The sequence below is a fragment of the Oryx dammah genome, unplaced genomic scaffold (genome assembly GCF_014754425.2).
Source record: "Oryx dammah isolate SB20612 unplaced genomic scaffold, SCBI_Odam_1.1 HiC_scaffold_7, whole genome shotgun sequence".
NCBI classification, from domain to species: domain Eukaryota; kingdom Metazoa; phylum Chordata; class Mammalia; order Artiodactyla; family Bovidae; genus Oryx; species Oryx dammah.
In genome coordinates this window covers 12,669,406-12,696,670 of record NW_024070191.1, presented here as the reverse complement: position 1 = coordinate 12,696,670, position 27,265 = coordinate 12,669,406, and the positions used below count along the sequence as shown (strand labels likewise).

At 42.2% G+C, this 27,265-nt stretch overlaps 1 protein-coding gene across 1 annotated transcript in view; it reads right to left on the bottom strand.

Annotated features, from left to right (window-relative positions):
• The window catches only part of TENM3 (teneurin transmembrane protein 3), a 185,766-nt gene that overhangs the window by 31,473 nt on the left and 127,028 nt on the right, over positions 1-27,265 (bottom strand). Inside the window, exons 19-21 of the mRNA XM_040242877.1 lie at positions 18,894-19,126; positions 17,667-17,821; positions 16,020-16,894 (exon numbers count right to left, since the gene is read on the bottom strand). Of these exons, the coding sequence (XP_040098811.1) occupies positions 16,020-16,894; positions 17,667-17,821; positions 18,894-19,126 (1,263 nt within the window). The remainder of the gene's footprint in view (positions 1-16,019; positions 16,895-17,666; positions 17,822-18,893; positions 19,127-27,265) is intronic.

The following is a 27,265-nucleotide window of genomic DNA, read 5'->3' as shown; positions in this document are numbered from 1 at the left end:
AGGGATGTCCGTTCAGGCCCCATTAATTCAGTGGGGACAGTATCAGTCAGATCAGGGGTTTGACTGACTTGATCTGACAATCTGCCTTGCTGCTTCGCCAGTGGCAGGAATGGGCACTTAGGAGAGGCAGGCGATGCAGAGAGAAAGAGAGAGAGAAAATGCACCATTAAGTGTAATCATTGTTTGGACCCACAAAAGGCAGAGCTGAAATAAAAAAGGAGACTCCTTCTCTTCCCCAGCAACCCAGATGCCCCTAGCAGATTAAGGCATCAATGAAAGAAACTCAACAGGGCTTATTGCTGTCATTACTTTTTTTTTTTTTGAAGACATTATTACTTTTGAAGAAACAAACAAGCCTAGGTTTATAGAATTACTGACCATACCAGCCTAAAGTGCAGTGTTAACCAGGACGTAATTCTTGCATTGCTTTATATTTCTCACAGCATAAGATGGAGAAAAAGTTACTGTGTTTTTACAGAAATTAACACCTTAAGGTAAATAAGTACCAGGGATGCAACGTACAACCAGATAAATACAATTAACACTGTTGTTGTTTAGTTGCTAAGTCACGTCTGACTCTCTCGTGACACCATGGACTGTAACCTGCCAGGCTCCTCTGTCCATGGGATTTTCCATGCAATAGTACTGGAGTGGGTTGCCATTTCCTTCTCCAGCGGATCTACCTGACCCAGGGATCAAACCTGGGTCTTCCACACTGTAGACAGACGCTTTACCGTCTGTCCATTATGTGCCAATAAAACGGGAAGAAAAAAGCCATAGAAAAATTTTAAAGAGAAACTGACATCCTTTTGTATCCTCCTATATCAAAGGCAATTCAGTACTTCATCAACCCTTGCCTCCCTTCCCATTTTACAGATGGACAAATGAAAATCTGATGTGGTTAGGTGATTTGATCAGGCTCTCTCTCTGCATCTCACGATGGGCCCATGCCTGGAGCTTCCAAGCACTGGACCCAGGTCCCCGAGCGTGTCTGTAAATCACAGTGCTTGACTTAGAGTGGAGAACGATAGCTTCATACAGATGACGCCACTTGCCAGCACTCCACTGATTCACTCCCGCTGCTGTCACTCACCTGCCCTTTTCTGTCCCGTTTGCTGGTTTATGTTTCCTAGGTCCGTTCAATCTACAGCGGGCCCATCACCTTTCTCCCATGCAAAGCATTTCTTCCATCCTTGCCACTGCTCTTTCATTGGCCAACCCCGTGGTTCCTGTCCTGCTGGGCAGGCATTTCCTATCACAGGATGCCCAGCGCGCCGCCTTCGAGCACAGGGCACTGTGTATTCAGACACTCACCTGTTTGCTTCTGGTTCTTTGGGAAATAAAGCCACAGGTAGCTTTTGTAGGCAGTGCAGTTAGAATGACAGAGGGTTAAGCTGGCATCTTAGTGGCCCAGCTCCACAGTGTAGCCCCGGAAGTCCTGAGTTTGTGCTTTCAGACGAGGGGCTGAACGTAAGGCACTCAGAGGGCTGAAGTGCTCACATGGGGCTGGCCAGGAAAGCTGCTATTTTCCAAAGGACCCTTAGGGCATCTACCCCACTGGTCACCTACAGTTTCTGAATAAGCCTGTAGGCAAGTTACAGCATGAGGGAACTGTGGGTATGAACAGCATCAGAAGCCTGCTGAGTGCAGGTGATGGTGTGAGGTCCTGCTGGGGTGGCAGGCAAGTGCCATGTCAAGGTGGGGACCTATGCTGGGCCTTGAAACAGACGTGGATTTAGATGGGAAGATAAGGAAGGCACGGGACATAGACCAGTCAAGGAAACAGGCAGGGAGAGGGTGTGGAGGTGTAAGGAAGGACAGGCTCTGAAGTCAGGGCGTGGAAGAGCCCGCTGAAGCAGAGGGTCCAGGTAGGGGCTGTGAGATGATAGAGGGAGGCCCTGGACAGGGGTCACCATTGGGGGCTGTGATGGTTTTTAGGAGAAGCAAGGCTTTAATCAAGCTTAAAGGAGCCCAGGGGTGGGGTGACAGGTCATGCAGGGACTCCTCCCCAGACTCGCCGATTTCACAAACCAAGACAAAAAGTAAGACTGGGAACCAACAGAGAGTTTTGAAAATTCTTCACCTGTTACCAGCATCCTTTCATAAAAAGAGGCCATTTAGCCATGCCGCAGGGAAAAAGGACTTCAGGGGGAGACCATTCTTGACAAGGAAAAAGTAAAGCTTTATGAACACATTCTCTCCATCATTATGTTTTTTTTTTTTTTTTTCCCATTTCACCGTGGATCCGTGAGAACTTTTGCACGGATTCGCAGCTAGGACAACAGAAGTGAAACAAGATGGATGGCAGACATTAGAATTACCAGGGGACCTTGGATGGGGGAAGGAAGGAGGGAGAATGAGATGCCTGTCAGACAGGGCAGGTGATCCCATCTTTAGCAAAAGCAGAAAACCAATGCAACAGCCGATGTCCGGCCGTCCTCCGAAAAGCTTTGATCCCAGGTTCTAACGGGGCCTTCTCATCAAATACACGCCTCTGGACACAGTCTCTGCCCCTGTGCAGCGTTGTGGCGCTCCGGAACGCTGCCTGGCCTCACTCGTGAGAGCTAGCCTGCCTAGCTTGTAGATTTGAGACATGGTTTTCTTTTATGAGCTTTTGAATTCACAATGCTACAGGCTCCAGGGAATCTGACTGGAACATCACTTTCATGCCCCGCACCCCTTCCACTCATTTGGCCTCAACCTCGTGGCTTCAGATTCATCACACAGCACATTCCTTTTTACTCCCGGTTGACCCCTCTTGACAACAGCCCCTCGATGGAAAAGACAAACTCCCTCAGGCTCTCCATGACCTTCTGCTCCTTCACTGATGGGCTGCCCCATGTTGAGGTTTCTCTATTTGTTCATCTTTAATTTTGATTGCGTTTTTGCCTAGACTTGCTCTTTTAGCCTTTGTGGTATATTTTAAAATCTCTTTTTAAGTTTCCTTAGCAGCAGGATTCTCGACAAGTGCCCTGGAAAGCCAGAGGCTCAGACCATCTCAGTTGAAAATGCTGATTTCCATCCTGATGTGAAATCCTCTCTCTCATACCCCCTTATAGACGAGAAGTTCTGACACTCTCCTTTGCCTTCATAATGTCTTGCACATATCTTTCCACTCCCACAGCCGCCCTAGATTGCAAAGTTGGTTTGGCTGCCTCTCCCCACATCCACAGCTACCAAATCCATCTTCTAAGCCATGCCATGCCCCTGCTCCCAAGGGTAACACTTCTCTGCTCAAACATCCCTAGTAGTTCCTCAGCTGAGACAGACATTGCCTAAGACTGTCACCAACTAAGACCCGAAGACTGTTAACACTGCATATACATTCAGGTGGAAACAAAGTTCTCAAAAACTTAAAAAAAAAACACAACAAAAAACAGCAAAAAAAAAAAAAAAGGGGGGGGGTGTGTGTGTGTGGAGGGGGAGGCAACTTCCCAGGTAATCCAGCTGTTAAGACTCTGTGCTTCGAATGCAAGGGGCAAGGGTTCAATTCCTGGTCAGGGAACTAAGATCCTGCATGCCCATGGCATGAAGCCCCATGCAAGTGTGCTAAATCGCCTCAGTCGTGTCCAACTCTTTGCAACCCTATGGACTGTAGCCCTTTAGGCTCCTCTGTCCATGGGATTCTCCAGGCAAGAATACTGGAGTGGGTAGCCATGCCCTCCTCCAGGGGATCTTCCTGACCCAGGGATCAAACCTGCATCTCCTGCATTGCAGGCAGATTTTTTGCCACTTGCTCAAAATTCTGAGCCACCAGTCACAGTAAGGACTCCCAAGAAAGACTTAATCAATCTGTCTTTTCCACTGTCCTCATGACATAGAGGGAGAATTTTTTCCTCCCATCTATCAGAGTTCCTTTGGTTTCAATTTCCTTTCATCATTTAACAGCCAGTAAAACAAAACAAAAAATCCACCCCCGTCTTGCCATCTGTATGGCAATTCTTTTTTCACAATGCTAATCTGTAATAACGTCTCCGTCACTGCAGTAAAGGAGAACACAATTACCAACCGTATCATAACAAAAGCATATATACAAATCATTCCTGGATCTGCATTTCTGATGAAGGACATGGGCAAACAGCAAAACCAGAACCTGATTTTAACTTCTCGCCATGGACTGAATCCTAACAGTCATCATGTGATTTATAACACGCACATCCTGAAGAATTCATATTTCAGTATTCTGGGAACGAACCCGAGGTTTATATAGTTTACCAATGATTTCACAGGCAAATGATAATTTCTTTGAATTCAAGAGCAAATGTTGTCGGTGAGCAATCCTCAAAAAATCAGATTTTGAAGAGAAGATGCAAAACGCTTCCATCATCACAGGAAGCAGAACAATCAACTAGTTTCTAAATCATGGATTCGTCTGGTAATCAGTTGTCTGCTACCTACCTATACGCGTATTGCCAGAAATCACAGGGAAGATGCAAGATCAGAAAAACACCAAAAGATATTCTTTCACATGAATTTTGTCTCGAGTGCTAAGAGGATCATGTCTGTAAATTCACATATATTCACACTTTTTCCTCCCTAACCAGATCTTCCCAGTGGGATTTCATTCACACTCATGGCTCTGTTTTTCCCAGAGCCCTCATGCCTATATCTCTAGAACTGACTCACCCAGAGTTCTTTTTCTTTCTTTTTTATTTAGTTGGCTGCACTGGGTCTCAGTTGGAGCATGCAGGATCCAATTCCCTGACCCGGGATCAAAGCCGGGCCCCCTGCGTTGGGAGCTCAGGGTCCCAGCCACGGGACCACCAGGTTAGTCCCTCACCCTGAGTTCTCACCAGCCGTTTTTGACCACATGCAGGGCTGGTCTATGGTCCCTCAAATCATAACTTCCAAACCAGAGCTCATCTTCCTCTACCATCCTGCATCTTCCCTGTATTTCCTACCCACCTGGTCCCTAGATTAGTGGGTTTTCTTTTCCCTCCCCTCGTGCATTAAGTCCTCAAGCTGTATTTCATTTCCTGATGACTAGCCTACCTCTTTCTCTGAAATTTCCATGCCCAACTGTGGGTCAGACCGTCACCACTCAATTGGATTTGCTGTCTCCTAACTCCCCTTTCCCCCTTTTTTCAGCCTCCTACTTTTCTACGTTCAGTCCATCCTTATGTTGTTGTCAGGTGGAGCACTGTGCTTCCCTGGGGAAAGCTCCTTTATGGGAGGCCTAACTGCGATCGCCAGGTGGTTAGAATAAGCCCTGCCACATCAGAACTATGATCTCCCTCTACTCACCTTCCTACTTCCACACGTACTCTATGCTCCTGTTATTCTGAGCTGCATGTTCTTTCCAAAGCCTGCCATGCTCTGCCTCCCGAGTAAATGTTTGACTCTGGCCTGGAACACCCCACCTTGGCTTGCTCACCTTGCTTCGTACCTCTGAAGGTCTCACTTTGAGTCGATGGCATGATCGGCTCCATGGACACGAGTTTGAGCAAACTCTGGGAGAGGGTGAAGGACAGGGAAGCCTGGCGAGCTGCAGTCCACGGGGTTGCAAAGAGTCAGACACAACTGAGTGACTGAACAACAACAACTTTAAGAACCGCTAGACTGGCTGAATTTGGGGATAAACTGAGGTCTAGGAAATCTGTCTGGAATTATGTGTGTATTTAAGAGAGGGATGCTAAGAGAAGTCAGAGATGATGATATCCCCAATCATCTTATCTCCTTCCTAGGTCTCCTCCCCCAACCCTGGGGCAGAGGACAGAAGAGAAGAGTGTCCATATTAACTGACGCCTCAAGACATTGTGAAACCAGGATCCTGGAACCCAGGCAACGGGCCTCCTCTGGGAGGCTGAGAAGTAAGGGTAGCCAGGAGGGAGGGAGGCTGAAGTTGTTTTTATTTTGATATCCTCAGAATGAGTCAGAGATGCCAGACAGTCTCTGGAATACACCAACTGTCCATCTTCAGTTCTGGGATTATAAAATAATAAAGTTTCCTTTCACTGGTTGTCACTGTGTAGATTTCTTGCCCTGTTATCAAACAACCCTTTAAAATGGCTGGAGTATGTAACTTGGTCTCAGAGTAAATCATCTGAAGATCACCCTATAAGGGAAGTTGCTGACACACTCAGATAGGATGCTATTCGATCATCCGGTTTAGACAGCTATGTAATTAGTTTAAGGAAGGCATTTGACATTTTGAGAAGCTGCGTTTACCTGAACCATTATGGAGCAACTGAACATTAATTGCCTAGATAAAACACACCAAAAGAGTTAATGTAGGCTTGCCACTATTGACACATTGCAAATTACAGTGAGAAAATATGGAACATTTTCTATTATTATATATATTGTGAGATAGGCTGAAAATAATCTGACAGATTAATCTGTTTTTTAATTTTTCTGGGATTTTCTCAAACAATCTGAATAACACACAATTTCTCCATTTCCCTTTCTGCTTTAAAACCTGGACAGAATGAATGATTTCTTAAAACTAGACTGCAGAGGACTAATACTAAATCAAGTATTAGTAAAAAGTACTGCCTTAGTAGCAATAGTAGCGTATGGGTTAATGTTTGAAATGTACAAAGATTTAAAGGGTTAATGTTTGAAATGTACAAAACATACAATTATTCAATTGTCTACACATTTTCTTTTTCTTTTTTTTAACTGATGTCCCTGGGACTAACTATACTGGTTAAAAATTTAATGTAAAATTGTTAAACAATTAAGATAGCAAAAAATGGAAATCACCCATAACATTTCCCCATGAATTTAAGTGATCTGCTGATTAAATCTCTTAAAATCACACTTAATGCAGTAAATGCTTTTTTCCATGAGGACAGTAAGAAAAAGGAAAATAAAGAAAAGGAATTGGGTACCATTTTTATAGATGTGTTTGTAAAGTAGGCAGCTTTATTGTTAATGCAGTTTTGGGCAGAAATAGCAATGAAATGTGGTTTCAGTGTTTGAGTTTTTAGGGTTGGATGTCAGATGCCTACCAAGGGAAAGGTTATTCTCTCAGTTTGTACAGACTGATGAAGATGTCTGGCTATTTAGACGTGATTCACTGTCAATACTGGGAGAAATATCAATCACCTCAGATACGCAGAGAACACCTCCCTTATGGCAGAAAGTAAAGAACTAAAGAGCCTCTTGATGAAAGTGAAAGAGGAGAGTGAAAGAACTGGCTTAAAACTCAACATTCAAAAATCAAGATCAAGGCATCTGGTTCCATCGCTTCATGGCAAACAGATGGGGAAACAATGGAAACAGTTTACAGACTTTATTTTCTTGGGCTCCAAAATCACTGTGGACAGTGACTACAGCCATGAAATTAAAAGATGCTTGCTCCTTGGAAGGGAGAAGGCAATGGCAACCCACTCCAGTACTCTTGCCTGGAAAATCCTATGGACAGAGGAGCCTGGTAGGCTGCAGTCCATGGGGACACGAAGAGTCGGACACAACTGAGCGACTTCACTTTCACTTTTCACTTTCATGCATTGGAGAAGGAAATGGCAACTCACTCCAGTGTTCTTGCCTGGAGAATCCCAGGGACAGGGTAGCCTGGTGGGCTGTCGTCTATGGGATTGCTGAGTCAGACACGACTGAAGCGACTTAGCAGCAGCAGCAGCTCTTTGGAAGAAAAGCTATGACCAACCTAGACAGCATGTTTAAAGGCAGAGACATTACTTTGCTGACAAAGGTCTGTCTAGTCAAACCTGTGGTTTTTCCCATAGTTATGTATGGAGGCGAGAGTTAGACCATAAAGAAGGTTGAGCATCAAAGAACTGATGATTTCGAATTATGGTGTTGGAGAAGACTCTTGAGAATCCCTTGGACTGCAAGGAGATCAAACCAGTCAATCCTAAAGGAAATCAGTCCTGAATATTCACTGGAAGGACTGATGCTGAAGCTGAAGCTCCAATACTTTGGCCACCTGATGTGAAGAGCCGACTCACTGGAAGAGACCCTGATGCTGGGAAAGATTGAAGGCAGGAGGAGAAGGGGACAAAAGAGGATGAAATGGTTGGATGGCATCACCGACTCAATGGAGATGAGTTTGAGCAAGCTCTGGGAGATGATGAAGGACAGGGAAGCCTGGAATGCTGCAGTCCATGGGGTCGCAAAGAGTCAGACGCAGCTGAGCGACTGAACACCACCACTGTGAATGAGACTGGATTCATCTTTTCTGATCTGGAATAATCACCAGAAAGTTTTCCTAGGTTATCTGCGCTGTCTGAACACTAGTGTGGACATGGAGTCCAGGTATTATTTACACCGCCTCTCTCTCCCCTGAGATTCCCTTTTCCATCTTCTCTGGGATGATCAGAACTGAGGTCAGTGGCAGCCGTGGGTCGCACGGGCACAGAGTTACGTTCATTATAAAGAAATGAACTGAGAGGCTCATTCTGAAATTGCTAAGCTTGAAAGAAGGACAATAAAGCACCTTAAGGAGAGGCCAGAGACCCATATATACCTACATAAACGTGTAAGAGTGGAAACTCATTTATTTGCTCCTTGAATCTGAATAGAACTCATGACAGACCACAGAGTCAACCCCTCATATATAAAGCTCCAAATATTCAAAGTCCCACGACAGAAAACTGCCACCAGCTCGGCAGTGTGCATATACATATCAGCCAGAACTCAGAGTTTTTTCCCCACGTTGTCTTCTCTAACCTGACAGAGTGCCTCCAGATACATCCACACGCTTTGTATTTTATGCGGTAAGCAAGCAGAGAGCTGTGAAATGCCATTAGCTATTAAATAATTTATTCTATTGCCCAACTCAATACACTGGGTCTGTTTTTGTGTGCATTCGAGTGTAAGAAGTGAGGTCTAGCTCCGGCTGTGAACTTTTTAAATAATATATTTCCAGTAGGTAAGATCTTTTGGGTCTCCCTGGAATTACTCCAGCTATGGAAATATAATGTGGGATAATTGTTTTAAAATCGTATGACGAACAGCATAGAAGAATCCCTAGTACTAAGTGAAGGGGGTAACCAGGCCCATCACAGGGTCATCAGATAAGGGGGCCCCAAAGCTAGATGGACAGCAAGTCAAGAGAAGAGGTGGTCTGAGGAAAGAGGGTTTATTCATCAGCAATGAAAAAGTCTTTTGTTCATGACACATATTAGTCTAATTCAGGGATCTCAGAGCTGGATTATCAACGACCTGACACCTGCTGTTGTCTTCCTACCAGACCATCTGTAGTGTGTCTAAGAATGCTGGCCACTTCTTAAGGCATCACGGTAGGGATACAAAAAGAACAAATAACATGGAGAGAAACTGTTGCCCAGAGAAGACGGTGCCTCCAGTTTCTGAAATGAAAGTTCTTTTGCTTTGGAAATTCCCTGTGAACCCTAAAAAGTCATTCTATTATGCTGGTGAAGAATTTCAAGTTTAGAATTGGGTTTTGTTTCCCTGGAGCCATTCTTCCTGCTCTCAGGGGCAGCAATATACTTTAACAGTATTTGGATGGGAAACGTTTTCTGTTTTCAACTCTTCACCCCCAACATTTCAGAAGAAAGTGCTATCAATATGGAGTCTTAATTTTTTGTTAATTATTTAATAACGAGGTCAACTGAGGAAGTCCTTATTTTATAAAACAAAAGACAGTAAATATGTAATAATAGGTACATCCATTCTTAAAAAATCAACAACAAAAGCGAGAAGTGTTAATATTTTCAGCACTAACTATTGGTATGGAAAGGTCTGAACTATTTCAGAAAGCAAATATTTACATGGTAGTCTTCCAATGGAGGAGTCCTCAGGTAGTGCTAGTGGTAAAGAACCTGCCTGCCAGTACAGGTGACTTAAGAAATGCAGGTCCCACCCCTGGGTCAATAAGATTCCCTGGAAGAGGGGATAGCAAACTACTCCAGTATTTTTGCCTGGAAAATCCCATGGACAGAGGAGTCCATGGAGTTGCAAAGAGTTGGACACCACTGAAGCAACTTAGCACGCATGCATACATTTCCAATGGAGCGAGCTGTAGGTTTCATCAGACTCTTCTCTATAAATAAATGTTCACCAATCACATTTTAACAACATTTAGAACTGGACATGGAACAATGAACTGTTCCCAAATTGGGAAAGGAATACATCAAGGTTGTATATTGTCACCCTGCTTATTTAAATTCTATGCAGAGAGAACCATGTGAGATGCCGGGCTGGATGAAGCTCAAGCTGGAATCAAGGCTGCTGGGAGAAATATCAATAACCTCAGATATGGAGATGATACCACCCTTGTGGCAGAAAGTGAAGAGGAACTAAAAAGCCTCTTGATGAAGGTGAAAGATGACAGTGGAAAAGCTGGCTTAAAACTCAACATTCAAAAACCAAGATCATGCCATCTGGTCCCATCAGTTCAGTTCAGTTCAGTTGCTCAGTCGTGTCCGACTCTTTGTGACCCCATGAATCGCAGCACGCCAGGCCTCCCTGTCCATCACCATCTCCCGGAGTTCACTCAGATTCACGCCCATCGAGTCAGTGATGCCATCCAGCCATCTCATCCTCTGTTGTCCCCTTCTCCTCCTGCCCCCAATCCCTCCCAGCATCAGAGTCTTTTCCAATGAGATCACTTCATGGTAAATAGATGGAGAAAAAATGGAAACAATGACATTTGTTTTTTTATTTTCTTGGGCTCCAAAATCACTGTGGACAGTGACTACAGCCATGAAATTAAAAGACGCTTCCTCCTTGGAAGAAAAACTATGACAAACCAAGTGTATTAAAAAGCACAGACATCACTTTGCTGACAAAAGTCTGTATAGTCAAAGCTATGTTTTTTCCAGTAGTCATATATGGATGTGAGAGTTGGACCGTAAAGAAGGCTGAGAACTAAAGAACAGATGCTCTTGAACTGTGGTGCTAAAGAAGACTCTTGAGAGTCCCTTTGACTGCAAGGAGATAAAACCAGTCAGTCCTAAAAGAAATCAACCCTGAATACCGACTGGGAGGACTGATGCTAAAGCTGAAGCTCCAAGATTTTAGCCATCTGATGCGAAGAGCCGACTCACTGGAAAAGACCCTGATGCTGGGAAAGACTGAGGGAAGGAGAAGAAGGGGGCAACAGAGGATGAAATGGTTGGATGGCATCACTGACCCAGTGGACAGGAATTTAAGCAAGCTCAGGGAGACAGTGAAGGACAGAGAAGCCTGGTGTCCGCTTGGGGTTGTAAAGAGTCAAACACGACTTAGCTACTGAACAACCACAACCCTTGTAAGGTCTAAATTGGACTTGTGGTACTATCAGAATACGAGGGGATGTATTACAGACATGAAACAGGATTCTGGGATCTGCCAGCTCACTAATAATGACAAATGCCAAGGAATCCTCCAGAATATCGGAGAAATGTGTTTTACAGTTTCTCACACTTCAAAAGGTGGGCCCTTCCTCATTCACAGCTAAATTAAAAGACTATATAATTATATACTATACCATTATGCTATGATTATATTATTATAATTATATATATTATAAGAAAAAGTCCTTTGTCATTCTGATATAATGGTTCTGAATTATTTAGGTTAAGTCCTCTGTTTTTTTTTCCCTGTCTTGTATGGTAATCCCCTGTTTTGCTGAGTGCATAAATATTTCTTGAAAATGTTTTAATCATGTCTTTGCTGTAAACATCTAGAGGAAAATTAATAGAAACATTGCTTTTGATTTATTTTTTGACCATGCCACTCAGCATGTGGGATGCTAGTTTCCTTACTGGTGATCGAACGCACACACCCCCTACACTGGAAGTCTGCAGTCTTAACAACTGGACTACCAAGGAAGTCCCTCCAAATCTATTTATCCTATCCCACAACAACTCCACAAATGGAGTATACCCATTTCTCATCCTAGGTCATTAGTGAGCCCGTACATGTGTTGCAGAAGTTCAATCAGTAATAACCCACGTGACGAACTTCTCTGCATTGTCAATTCCCAGGAACAAATAAGAACACATTCAAAAATGGCCCACAGAGCAGAGGTTGAGTCCTAGACTGTACTAAAAACTTATTTCTCTATTTTCCCCCCTGCTTTTAACTAAACCGAAACCCTACCAATGACGCCATCATTTCCTGAAGATCTTATCATCAGAGCAGCTCTCCCGCCCAGCCTCATCAGATGGGGGCACTTTTGCTGTACTCTTCTGTCGTCTCTTTGGCAATATAGCCTGCTATCTCTTTGAAAATGGTGCAAAGGAAGTGCTTGCCATTAACTTCCAATTTATTCCTTTCCTATTGCGATCCCAAAATGAGCAAAAGGAATGTTAAGAACAGAATTTTAATGTAATTCAATTGAAAAGGTTTGTTCCTCTGACAAAATCAGGCTGCTGGGGAACATTCATTTTATTAAAAGGGAATCTGTCAAAAAAGAAAAGTGATCCAAGCTACAGGAGAACTAAGCCTAAATGTGCAGGTTCTATTCCAGAAAAGTTGCATGGAAAATATTTGTATATTGGGTCATTTTTTTCTACTGACTTTTATTATAATTTTAGAGGTGTGTTCCTACAGAAAGTACATTTGCTCCAGCATTTCATTGTAGAAGTCATACTAAGGATCTCGGTATTCATTTCCAGGACTATTTTGCATTTGTCAACATGCCATCTCTGCACGTCTAATTTCCCCTTATGCTTTGTGCAATGTCAGTGGAATGAACAAGTAATGGAAAGTGATTTTACACAGTCCATGAAATGTGACTGTTCTTAGAGTACACTGGCTGGGCCATTCTTCCACAAATTTAGTAGAATAGCCTGGCTGGATGCTCCTTTTACTTTTTCATATGCTTCCAGAATGACCAGCTATTTCTGATTTGCATTTAGTGGTAAGGTTCTTTCAAGTGGAGTTCAGATTCTCCAATAACCAATTATAAGAAGTTCAGCCTGTCTCAGTCTGAATGGAAGGGGTGTTTAGGGGAGAATGGATACATGTATACGTATAGCTGAATCCCTCTGCTGTTCACCAGGTACTATCACAACAATGTTAACTGGCTATAGCTCAATACAGAATAAAAAGTTAAAAAAAAAAAGTTAAGCCTTTCTTTATGTGGTACTGATGGAATCAGCCAAGTTCATTGTAAATGTTTTTAAAGTTTCCCTTCAGGGGAGTTTGGGAAGGTCATGTACACACTGCTACATTCAAAATGGATAACCAACAAAGACCTACTGTATAAGCACATGGAACTCTGCTCAATGTTATGTGCCAGCCTGGATGGGAGGGCAGTTTGGGGGAGAATGGATGAGCCTGGTGGGCTACAATCCATTGGGTCGCAAAGAGTTAGACACAGCTGAAGCGACTTAGCATGCATGCATGGATATGTGTATATGCATGGCTGAGTCCTTTTGCTGTTCACTTGAAACTCCCACAACATTGTTAACCAGCTATGAGGGAGTGAAAGTTGCTCAGTTGTGTCAGACTCTTTGTGACAGCATGGACTATAGTCCATGAAATTCTCTAGGCCAGAATACTGAGTGGGTAGCCTTTCCCTTCTCCAGGGGATCTTCTCAACCCAGGGATCGAACCCAGGTCTCCTGCATTGCAGGCGGATTCTTCACTAGCTGAGCCACAAGGGAAGCCCAGGAATACTGAAGTGGGTAGCCTATCCCTGCTCTAGCAGATCTTCCTGGCTCAGGAACTGAACTGGGAATCTCCTGCATTGCAGGTGGATTCTTTACCAACTGAGCTATCAAGTAAGCCCTTACTCAACACAAAATGAAAAGTTAAAAGTTTGGAAAAAAAAAACAACAGTTTTCCTTCAGTGACAGCTAACATAGCCAGCTTTAGCACATGGGTAAGTATAAACCCCAAAAGTTTATGCCTAAAACCAAGACTGCAGTATGTTTCCATGGAAGTTTGCTGCTAATATAATATTAGGTCTACATGAAGCAAAATATTAATCTTTAACCAGAGGTAGACTGACCTTGATGGTCATGAAACTTAAGCTTAAGGGCTCCCCACTTGCCTGGGTCCCTTCCAAGGCCCTGGCCCTAATTTTGTCTTCCTTCTCCAGAAAAAGGGATCCCCAACTTACAGAAGTTTCAGGTCCCCCCAAAACCTGGATCTCACTTGCCCTTAAGATTATACTATTATTATACATACTGTAAATAAAGGACATACTATGATAAAGGACAGAAATGGTATGGACCTAACAGAAGCAGAAGATACTAAGAAGAGTTGGCAAGAATACACAGAAGAACTGTACAAAAAAGATCTTCACGACCCGGATAATCATGATAGTGTGATTACTCATCTAGAGCCAGACATCCTGGAATGTGAAGTCAAGTGGGCCTTAGAAAGCATCACTACGAACAAAGCTAGTGTAGGTGATGGAATTCCAGTGGAGCTATTTCAAATCCTGAAAGATGATGCTATGAAAGTGCTACACTCAATATGCCAGCAAATTTGGAAAACAGCAGTGGCCACAGGACTGGAAAAGGTCAGTTTACATTCCAGTCCCAAAGACAGGCAATGCCAAAGAATGCTCAAACTACCGCACAATTGCACTCATCTCACATGCTAGTAAAGTAATGCTCAAAATTCTCCAAGCCAGGCTTCAACAATATGTGAACCATGAACTTCCTGATGTTCAAGCTGGTTTTAGAAAAGACAGAGGAACCAGAGATCAAATTATCAGCATCTGCTGGATCATGGAAAAAGCAAGAGAGTTCCAGAAAAACATCTATTTCTGCTTTATTGACTATGCCAAAGCCTTTGACTGTGTGGATCACAATAAACTGTGGAAAATTCTGAAAGAGATGGGAATCCCAGACCACCTGACCTGCCTCTTGAGAAATCTGTATGCAGGTCAGGAAGCAACAGTTAGAACTGGACATGTAACAACGAACTGGTTCCAAATAGGAAAAAGAGTACGTCAAAGCTGTATATTGTCACCCTGTTTAACTTCTATGCAGAATACATCATGAGAAACGCTGGGCTGGAAGAAACACAAGCTGGAATCAAGATTGCCGGGAGAAATATCAATAACCTCAGATATGCAGATGACACCACCCTTATGGCAGAAAGTGAAGAGGAACTAAAGAGCCTCTTGATGAAAGTGAAAGTGGAGAGTGAAAAAGTTGGCTTAAAGCTCAACATTCAGAAAACCAAGATCATGGCATCTGGTGCCATCACTTCATCGCAAATAGATGGGGGAACAGAGGAAACAGTGTCAGACTTTCTATTTTTGGGCTCCAAAATCACTGCAGATGGTGACTGCAGCCATGAAATTAAAAGACGCTTACTCCTTGGAAGGAAAGTTATGACCAACCTAGATAGCATATTCAAAAGCAGAGACATCACTTTGCCGACTAAGGTCCATCTAGTCAACGCTATGGTTTTTCCTGTGGTCATGTATGGATGTGAGAGTTGGACTGTGAAGAAGGCTGAGCGCCAAAGAATTGATGCTTTTGAACTATGGTGTCGGAGGAGACTCTTGAGGGTCCCTTGGACTGCAAGGAGATCCAATCAGTCCATTCTGAAGGAGATCAACCCTGGGATTTCTTCGGAAGGAATGATGCTAAAGCTGAAGCTCCAGTACTTTGGCCACCTCATGCGAAGAGTTGACTCATTGGAAAAGACTTTGATGCTGGGAGGCATTGGGGGCAGAAGGACAAGGGGACAACAGAGGATGAGACAGCTGGATGGCATCACTGACTCGATGGACGTGAGTCTGAGTGAACTCCAGGAGATGGTGATGGACAGGGAGGCCTGGCGTGCTGTGATTCATGGGGTCACAAAGAGCTGGACACGACTAAGTGACTGAACTGATTGAACTGATAGATACTATTATATATAAAACAGATAAACAGGGACCTACTGTATAGTACATGGAAGTATATTCAGTATCTTGTAATAACCTATAATGGAAAAGAATCTGAAAAGGAATATATGTGTGTATAATATATATATACACACACAACTGAATCACTTTGCTCGGAAACACACATTGTAAACCAACTATACTTCAATAAAACCCCCCCAAAAAAAGGCAGAAAAAGGATCATACTGTTATTATCTTACATTATTGTATACAATATTTTATAATCAGAGTAGAATTTTGATATACTTACTCAAAAAATGTTGTCCATCCGGTTTCGTCGCTTTTAGTGGCTAAAAGGCCACTGTTGCCATGGTAAGTAAACAAAACCAGTTCCAGTCCTTGAGCGGTCATGCTTTTCAGACATCCATTTGTCCCTATGGTCAACCATATCACTTGGTTGTCTGGAGACACCACTCGGACTGGCATGCGATTTGGGTCCCGTCGAATCCTAAGGGTGTTGCCGTTACTGTCGGTCACAGCGGTAACGTCATTGTCGTTGCTGTAGCTGAAGTTGTACAGGTAATCGCCGGTGACTAAGCTGACAGTATACTGGTGAGTGCCGTTGATGTCAAAGATGTAGAGCTCTTGATCAGTCGGAGAGGCAACCTCATAGAAGTTCATAGAGTTAAGTAAAGGCTTGTTCTTTGACACCGCCCGGATCCGAATGTTCCCCAGGTCTGCGATGTACAGGGTCCCATCCGGGGAGGCAGCAAGGGAGGATGGGGCGCTCAGTTTGGCATCTTTGGCGTAGCCATCTCCGCTCTGGTAGCAGTCACAGTTGGCATCATTTTTGCAGTCACACTCTGACGGTATCCCGGCGACCAGGGAGATCTCCCCATCGGTGGTGACTTGCCGAATCCGGTTAATTTTCTTCTCGTCGGTTTCGGTGATGTACAGGACCCCGCTGTAGGACACAGCAATGGCAGTGGCGGACTCCAGGGTCGTCTGCACTGCATGCTTGCCCGCGGAATACTCCACCCCCGGCACCTGGCAATGCATGGGCCGCCCGGCGGCGATGCGCACCTGCCTGTTCTCAGTGATCTGTAAGACGACATTATTATCCAGCACGTACACGGAGTTGTCCATTGGGTTAATGGCTAGGTCAGTGGGCCATTCCAGGCGTACCTGAGTTAAAAAAAAGAAGAAACAGTCTGGTTAGCCGGTTGCTGAGCTGCGGGTTATTTGCCAGGAGAGTCAATTAGACCATTTAGGGAAACGACCGTTAATTTGATAAACTGTTTTAAAATTGTTTTTAAAACATATACAGTGAGATAAATGTAAACGTTTGGAGTGGAGACACATGGAAGAAATGAATTTTATTTAAAAATGCAGCTCACTGAAAGATTTTACAGATTATAGCTAAGTAGCAAATGAACCTCTAAGTAGTGAGTAAATAGATATCAGTGTGATATGAATACAGTTCCTTTCAGCAGTAACAATCACCAAATGCTGGGGCTTTCTAGGTTATGAATACATTAGTGTTTTCAATCAGGCCAATAGTAAAGTTTCTAATTCTAAACAGAAGTCCCTGAGGACTGATCTTAGGGGGGGTTCTCTCTACTACTTAAGGACCTTGTGCATTTACAAGCTTAGAGATTTAAGCAGTTTTGTTCTTCTTGGAATATCTGCATGCTGCTGCTTTAATGGTATTTTATTACAAATGATTAGCATTTCTTAGTGATAACTGTCCTGTATTTCACTGAATTCTTCAAATGCAGAACTGGAGAAGAAAATAACTTTGTATTAGCTCCGGAGACATATATCAATGGAGGAACTTTATCACAAGGACTGCCGCCATGACACGCGTGGTGTAAGATGGTGTTGTCACAGTTTACAGACACTGTAAATCAAGTCACGCAGAAGAAAAACAGACACTTTGGGGCAATGTCTTCACTACCTGGCTGATGTGCATGCTAGTGTCACAGGTTAAAGGTCTGGCTGAGGTCAGATCATTAGAGCCCAGGAGAGTTGATATGATTCCATTCTGATCAACTTTTCGGATCATTGTTCCATCAACAAAGTAGATTAACCCATTTTTATCGATTGCCATTCCTGTATCCAAGAGAGTACCTGTTAGCAACCTTTCAAAAATGATTTAATTAAATGCTCACAGTCATCGTTAAACTCAACATTTAACATCAATAACATGGGCAGTAGACAGGAGGTAAGATTGCAGATTGCCAACACATTAGAAAAAAATCCAACACAGGCATTTTTTAACATTACAAATCAATGTAAAATGTAATAAAGAACCCAAATTTGTAAGAATCTGTACTTAGCATGTGGATCATATGGGTAGTACGTGTGTTTAAAATATAAACACCGTATAGTGTTGCTGTCTATAAATTATAGAAACAGGTCAAATTCTGTTATGCTGAACTTAGAGTAACTCTATTCTAACAAAAATAGATCTAAGCCAAGGTTAGTGTTTTGTTGACCTTGTTACAATGAAATCTGCTAGGATGAATAATTCAGCACAACAAATACTTTTTTCTAGTCCGTGTTCACATAACAGTCTCTAGCTATAATGAAAAAAAAAAGGCTCAAATCGAAAAACACTGTAATGAATGGCATAATACATGAAGGAGTCAGTTCTGACTGGTTTAAAAGCTAGAGGCTTCTGTCACATAGAATTTTTAGCCCCTGTTACCTCCAGAAATTCATCACAGCAAGCATTTTTTTCCCATGGCATAGAAACAAAAGTTTAGTAGCTCCAAACTGGGTGACGGCTAATAGGGTCACTTAGTGATGGTTCTTAGAGAGGCCTGGGACTCATTCACGACAAAGAAATTCCAGGACAATGAAAGAATGTGGACACTTCCCTGAAGCTGAAAAGGATGTGACCTGAATGATACTGAGTAGTTGCTTGATTCCTTGACAAGTTGAAAAAAATGGTATGATAATAAAAAATGCCAAGCACGTAAAATCAACTGTAGGTTTTAAGATTTTAGCCGTTTCACACTAAATGGCTTTTCAAAACACTAGATGTGAAACGGCTTTCCAGAACACAGTTGAGAGGAAAATGTTAGCTCAGCATTAAACACAATCAGGCACTAACTGGATTTTCCACCTTTTAATTTTTTAATGGAAAGAAATCCTCCAATTGGTAAGTGCCGGCCGGTACCTTTGGGACTCATCAGTGTTGCTTCCACAGCCTTCCCGCCATCCCCACATCTGGCTTCATCGAAAGGAAGGCACTGTTCCCCTGTTCCCGCCACCACTTCGGCATTCTTAGTCAAGTCTTTTGCACCCGTAAGTGACTTTGGGCGATAGATCCTGCGGGTGTTAGTGTCAGAAACATACAAATCTCCCGTGACTGGATCAGTTGCAAGGTAGTACCTATGAGCTGGGTTGCTGCTGTAAGAAAAGATCATACAGAAACATCACACAAAAAAGTTACTCCTAAAACACAGAAATTAAAAGCAAAATAAAACAGGTGATGAGAAACTAATTATAAACTGAGACTCCTCATCAATGACTAGAAAATGAACAGCACTGTAAACAACGATTTAAAAGAACTGGTGCCAATCTCTGACATGACTCTTTCCCTTGTCTGTTGTTGAGGATGTAACAATTTATTTAACAGCCATCTTAAAAGTAATTACCTTTAGAAGGCGATATGCTTCCAACCTAAACAAAGAAGCAAGCTCTCGAAATATTGTTGGTTCAATGCAAAGCCATTAATATACACCCCTTGAGTGATGGGCTTGAGGGTTATTCCAGGGGAAGGGGGTCACTAACAAACTCTCCAGTGAAGTATAACATTCTAGTGATTCTACTTGCATCTCATTGTAGGGAAATCTCCGGTTTTCTCTTGCAATCAAACCAAAAACACCTGGCTTCAAAAATGAAAAACAAAAATTTTTTTTCTTTTTGTGGCATGTAGGATCCTAGTTCCTCAACCAGGGATTGAACCATTGCCCACTGCTTTGGGAGCTCAGAGTCTTAACCACCTCCAGAGAAGTCCTGATGCCTGAAATCTTAAATGCACTAAGACATACTGTGTTCCTTAATGTGGTAGTTTATTACTTTGTACTGAGGTGAAAAGTTACATATCATTATAATATTCAGAAAAATTTTGTAGAGGTTTTTTTTTTCCCTCCAATAATCAGTCTGGTATTGGCAAAGTTGCTCTTCCAGATACATATATACACAGCTGTGACACAGTCGTAACTCAATCAAACTGGGTCTATTTTGGAAGGCAGGACATTGGAAAGATTCTCTAGTCTTTCCTATCTCCCTGATTATACACTAATTATGATACAGTTGGTTGTAAACATATACACACACATTTTATGTTCCTGCCAGCTGTATATATATATGAGCATAACCTCTGGGCCACGTTGCCTGTGTTTGAACATCAGCTTCATCACTAAACTATGTGACCTTGAGCAAGCCAGCTAACTTTGCCTCAGCTTCCTTATCTGTAAACGTGAAAACAATGCAGATTTCATAGACAGTTGAGAGGGTGACATGAACTAGTACAAGTAAAATCCTGACCACAGCGCTGACCACACAGTACATACTCAATACGCATTAGCTGTTCTTAATATTGACTTGTGTCCTGTCTCCTTGTACACTGCACTGTCTTTGGCCTTGTGACTTAACCCGTGTAGAAGTGTAATAATTATTGTTAACGAAACTATAACTTGCCTTCTGAACATGTAAATCAGGAAAAAAGAATTCTCTAAAGTTGAATAGGTTCAATATGTTTCTTTAGTCCTGCTATTATTCTGTAATGTCAAAACTACCAAAACAACGCAGATCCTTCTTAAAATATCCAGTCTGAATGGTTTCTAATGGAATGATGCTAAAGGTAAATGAAGAATGCACACTTTTCATGATGCCCCTCATTTTGAGAAGAAAACAATAGATTTCTGAGATGCCTGCTTGAATAGCAACGGTATACTCTTTAGCTATAGGGCATGAGTTTTCTTGGTCCAAAAATAATAGACATTCAGGTCATAAGCTTTGCATCTGTTGGCATCACTTTTATTCTAGTGGAATGGTAAAAAGACGAGGTCCAAAGTGATGCTTTATATTTTCTGTCCTGAAGCATCTCTTTCCTTGAAGACACAGAGATTTCTAAATCAAGCACTATCTGCCAGTGGCTTTAAAAATGTCCATCAAGTGAAGGCTCTAATTTTGCACAGAAGTCTATTGTCCAGAAGAACAAATGTGGAGGCGTATGCAGCCCTGGAGAGGAGCGTTCGCCTCTGGAAATATTACCCACAAAACAGCAGGAAATGAGAGCGAGCTCCTGTCCCTACAGCGCAGCCTGCCATGGCAAATTAGAGCTGCTTCTTGGGACCCAGTTTCCCTTAAATGAAAAAAAAGGGGGGATCTGTACTGAAACCCTCAAAGAAAAAAAAAGTGTGTGTGGAAATTTTCAGTTGACAGGCTGGTGGCAAGAAGCTCTGAGTAGCGTGTGGGATGTGTTTGGGATTCAGGGACACCTGATTGAAGCAAAGAGTTTTCTGAAGGGGGGTGTTGGTTCTTGCCCTTCCAAGTTCCTGCAAAGCCAAAGCACTGGAGAGGCTGGGGTGGTGGTACAAATGGGTGATGAGCTTTTACATCAGTGATGTATCTCCTGTGAAAATGTGAGGCTATGATGACTGCCAACTGTCAGATGCTGGTAACTAGGGTGCAGGAAATTTACCAAGTGCACAGTTTGGGGGAATCTCTGTTCAGCAGAATTATATACAATAGCATTCTTGGGTGACCAACTGAGATTTTTATTTCAGAAAGGTTTATGATAACATTGAGACTTTGACCAACAGCATCAAAACCAAAGAAGCTGAGATCAAGTTAAGAACCTATGCTATACTATACTGTGCCTGGACTCTTAACTTTCCCTGAATTGTCTAGATCCAAGTTGTCTTCTCTACATCTTACTCAATTAGATTATAGATTTAGACAGATCCAGTGGTAAATGCAGACTAGGTTTCCTCATTTATCATAATTCAGCCTTCTTAGACTAGAGAAATATTTGCAAAGGACAAGCTATATGTAGAATGTTAGTCGCTCATTCAACTAACATTGTGTCTGCCTCTTTTGCAACCCCCATGGGCCTGCCAGGTTCCTCTGTCCATGGGATTCTCCAGCCAACAATACTGGTGTGGATAGCCATTCCCTTCTCTAGGAGATCTTCCCGACCCAAGGATCGAACCTGGGTCTCCTGCATTGCAGGCAGATTCTTTACCATCTGAGCTACCAGGGAAGCTCAAGCTACAGACAGATATTATTAACACGTATAAAGCTTTTCAGTTGGAAACTGTACCACCGCCCTTGGAATACAGAGTGTTTCTGAAGGTGTATAAATTATATTAATGTATAAAACTATGATTTTCTGGCTAACAAAAGATTGTTTATATTATTGCAAGCAAGGCTTTGGATTTGGGATGTGATATTTTTGGGCTTGCTTAATTTTTAACTATTAAGTCAATGACAAGCACTGAATCAAATTTTTAGAGTTTTCTATCTAAACTTTAATCTGTTCAATTTCACAGACCTGTGATTGACAGTTCTTTGATCTTTTAATTGGTAATATAAAATTCACAAAGTTGATTTTTAGAATTACATGCTTAAATGCCCCTTGGTTGGTATTAGTTAATGAAGTTAGTTTCCTTTGTTTTGGAATTTTAAAGAATTGGATCAGGAATGATCTAACATTTACTACCTACAAGGGGGGTTTGTTGGCAAACATACTAGGAACATCACAGGGGGAAATGTTGAACATATATAAAAAAACTTATTTTCTAAGCATTTTAGAAGCTCTCATTTATGTAAAAATTTAATATGTTGGGTAGTATTTATATCAATTCAAGTATAGCTAGACAATTTGATTTGATACAATATCCTGACAAATAATTAATATGTTTGGTATGACAGAATACTCTGAATTTGGAAATATTAGGAACGCTTTTATATTTATTTTATTAGTCAATATATTTATTATTTCCCCCATCAGTCCAATTAATGAGACTGTTGATATGCTATGAAGCATAGGAAGAGGAGAAGAAACATTCATTTTTCTACTTTACTTCGTCATTAACAACTGACTTCCCTGTTCATCTTTATATATTTAGACATATTTTTCTTCTTCTTTCTACCACCTATCCCTAAGTCTTTCATGACTTTGGTGCTAGCCAGGAAAGTGGGACTAAGGAGAAAGCCAGGTGGGATCCTTTTGTTGTTGTTGTTCAGTTGCTAAGTCGTGTCTGACTCTTTGTGACTCCATGGACTGCAACCCGCCAGGCTCCTCCGTCTGTGGGATTCTCCAGGCAAGAATACTGGAGTGGGTTGCCATTTCCTTCTCTAGGGGGTCTTCCTGACCCAGGGATTGAACCCGTGTCTCCTGCATGGACAGGCGGGTTCTTTACTGCTGGGTCACCAGGGAAGCCCAGGTAGGATTCTATCACCTGATACAAGGAAGATGATATTGGTAGGTAAATAGGAAGAAGCATCTGTAAAGAATTTTCATTTTTTAAGCTAAATGAAGAAGCTCTGATGAGCTGAAATACCTTGGCTTTGTTAAGTCAATTTTGATGAATTAGTTACTAAGCAAATGAATCCCTAATTTTTGTCAAGGATTATTATCATCCGTTTGATGATGGGAACTTAAAAGCCTTATTTTTTAATTTTTCCTACATCTTTCTCTTTCTCATCACTCACACACTGTGTCCATTCTCTGCCTTCCTTTATCTCATCAGCTGATTCCTTCATGACTCCTCAGACTATTTCAGGTAGCATCTCATGGTTTCACGTAACAGCTTCCTAACTGATCTTCAAGTCATTGTGGACACTAACACCAGATTCATCTTCCTAAAAGGCCACTCTGAGATGCTGCTGTCTTGGTCAAAATCAGACCATGGTTCCCCACTGTCTGCTACTCTGCAGGACCAGAGAGCAACTCCTTAGAGCCATCAAGGCCCTGAGCACTCTGACCTTAACCTGCCTTCCTACTGATCTCTCATTACTACCAACATGGTCATTTTGATGTTATCATAACTTTGAACTGGATTGGGTTTCTCTTAGAACATGTCCCACTCATCTCTTTGGAGCAAGTAACTTGACTTGTTCTATATTCTTTCTTTGACTGCTCTCCTTTCTCCTGGTTGTTCTGTGTCAGCAGATTTCATTTAGACCTGCATCAAATCAACCTCCCAGGAAACTTTTCTTAAACACACTCCCATTTCCCGTAATCTCTCCCTTCACAGAAAGTGAAAAAGTGTTAGTCGCTTAGTAGTGTCTGACTCTTTGCGACCCTATGGACTGTCAGGCTCCTCTGTCCATGGAATTCTCTAGGCCAGAACACTGGAATGGTTTGCCATTCCCTTCTCCAGGGGATTTTCCTGACCCAGGGATCAAACCTGGTCTCCCACGTTGCAGGCAGATTCTTTACCACGTGAGCCACCAGAGAAGCCTCCACACGTTTACTCTTGAAATACAAGCCATGTGATTAGGTGTCAAACAGTGACACTGATGATGTTATTTAGTCTATTACAGGTACATCTTGTTCTCCGTACTGGATTGTGAGTTCTGAGAGCATGGACTTTATCTCAATACTACAATCTGTCCAAGAACCCAGCACATGGTAAGTGATCAGTCAACACAGTTTTAATAAAGATGGATATCAATTTAAAACCTAAACCATTGTATTTTACACAGATGGTACATAAAGCAAATGCAAGAGTCCATGTTTAGCAGGAATAATGTACAGAGAAGGATCATGAGAGAGGGATTACAAAGAGTATCACTGCCAAACATCGTGTGCTAGTACAGAATGAGTTCACTGTACAAAGTATTGTTAATAATGTAGCTCTAATCTCACAGATTTTTTTCTAGAGAGATGACAGTTCTACATAATTCATCAAATGATTGTGAAATAAATCTAGCTTTTTATAAATTCAGGGAATTAGCCTATAGAAACCTGGCTGCTTGGACAGATGAAAACTGACTATGTGGTGTAGTGTAAAGAAATTAAAAGATGCTTACTTCTTGGAAGGAAAGTTATGACCAACCTACAGCATATTAAAAAGCAGAGACATTACTTTGCCAACAAAGGTCCGTCTAGTCAAGGCTATGGTTTTTCCAGTGGTCATGTATGGATGTGAGAGTTGGACTGTGAAGAAAGCTGAGCACTGAAGAATTGATGCTTTTGAACTGTGGTGTTGGAGAAGACTCTTGAGAGTCTCTTTGACTGCAAGGAGATCCAACCAGTCCATCCTAAAGGAGACCAGTCCTGAGTATTCATTGAAAGGACTAATGTTGAAGCTGAAACTCCAATACTTTGGCCCCCTGATGTGTAGAACTGATTCATTGGAAAAGACCCTCATGCTGGGAAAGATTGAAGGCAGGAAGAGAAGGGGATGACAGAGGGTGAGATGGTTGGATGGCATCACTGATTCAATGGACATGCATTTGAGTAAACTCCGGGAGTTGGTGATGGACGGGGGGCCTGGCGTGCTGGAGTCCACGTGGCTGCAAAGAGTAGGATGTGACTGAGCGACTGAACTGAACTGAACTGAACTGACGTGGTTTAGTGTAAAGAACATGCTTTTCAGACTGGTTCAAATCTCTGTTCCCCATTTCTTAGTTACATATCTCGGGGGAAGAGGCATAACCTCCTTGAGCCTCTCTTAGTTCCTGTGTAACCTTGAAGGGCTGCTGTGTGGGTGTGAGACACTGTGTATCTGGCACTGTGCCTGGCCTGGAACAGCTCAGCCTGTTAAAAAGGTGGCTGTTTTGATCATTTTTGCTGTATCGCCTCCAGCGTTTCTGCATTTAGTTGGTATACACACCAGCTTGTCTTCTCTTCTCCACAGTTACTAAAAAGACCAGGCCAGAACAATTTTGATATTCAGCTGTGGTTTCTAACAGCAGAGAGCTTTTCATGCTCAGAAGTCTGGAGAAATTCTATGCTAGTTTCTGCATGTGGCGAGGCTATTAGTTGATAGGGTAAGATCAACAGGGGAGCTTAGGTGAAGGCCTTGGGACTGTGGCTATGGGTCGTATGGATATGTGACAGCTACACACCTTTCAGCTGACCTTTGCTTTTTATTTCCTAGTTGTCAATCTCTACACAAAGGTTTTAATTGAGTCACATGGATTTATTCATCTCAAGGACTTCACGCTAACTATCACTAACTTTTCTATCCAGTATCATTGTATTAGTTATTTTAATGGCCAAACTAGATTGAGCATGTCCAATATACCTTGCCTTTTTTTCCTTTTGCTAGCTTTCCTTTCAAACATATTCCATCCCCCCCCCCTTTTTTTTTTGCTGTCCTGAGGAAACCTTCTCAGTTAAAAGTGCCCATACATTATACAAGCTTGTCCTGTACCTTCTCAGCTAAGTGTACAGAGCAAATAGAATCTGGAAAACTTTGGAGCCTATATATTTGCTTTAATGACATTCATTCTGAGCTCTGAAGAAAGTCTTTTCCTTCATAATAATGTCAGTGGAAATACTACTTCTTAAAACTCAAATCTATTAATTTTCTCAACTTAGGAAAATATACAGTTAAAATGCGGTTTAAAGCCAGCAAATTTGGAAAACTCAGCAGTGGCCACAGGACTGGAAAAGGTGTTTTCATTCCAATCCCAAAGAAAGGCAATGCCAAAGAATGCTCAAACTACCTCACAATTGCACTCATCTCACACACTAGTAAAGTAATACTCAAAATTCTCCAAGCCAGGCTTCAGCAATACATGAACCGTGAACTTCCAGATGTTCAAGCTGGTTTTAGAAAAGGCAGAGGAACCAGAGATTCAATTGCCAACATCCACTGGATCATCAAAAAAGCAAGAGAGTTCCAGAAAAACATCTATTTCTGCTTTATTGACTATGTCAAAGCCTTTGACTGTGTGGAACACAATAAACTGTGGAAAATTCTGAAAGAGATGGGAATCCCAGACCACCTGACCTGCCTCTTGAGAAATCTGTATGCAGGTCAGGAAGCAACAGATAGAACTGGACATGGAACAACGAACTGGTTCCAAATAGGAAAAGGAGTACGTCAAGACTCCTTGACGTACTTACTGTCATACTCCTTGACGTATATTGTCACCCTGCTTATTTAACTTCTATGCAGAGTACATCATGAGAAATGCTAGGCTGGAAGAAGCACAAGCTGGAATCAAGATTGCCAGGAGAAATATCAATAACCTCAGATTTGCAGATGACACCACCCTTATGGCAGAAAGTGAAGAGGAACTAAAAAGCCTCTTGATGAAAGTGAAAGAGGAGAGTGAAAAAGTTGGCTTAAAGCTCAACATTCAGAAAACGAAGATCATGGCATCCGGTCCCATCACTTCATGGCAAATAGATGGGGAAACAGTGGAAACAGTGTCAGACTTTCTATTTTTGGGCTCCAAAATCACTGCAGATGGTGACTGAAGCCATGAAATTAAAAGACACTTATTCCTTGGAAGAAAAGTTATGACCAACCTAGACAGCATACTCAAAAGCAGAGATATTACTTTGCCAACAAA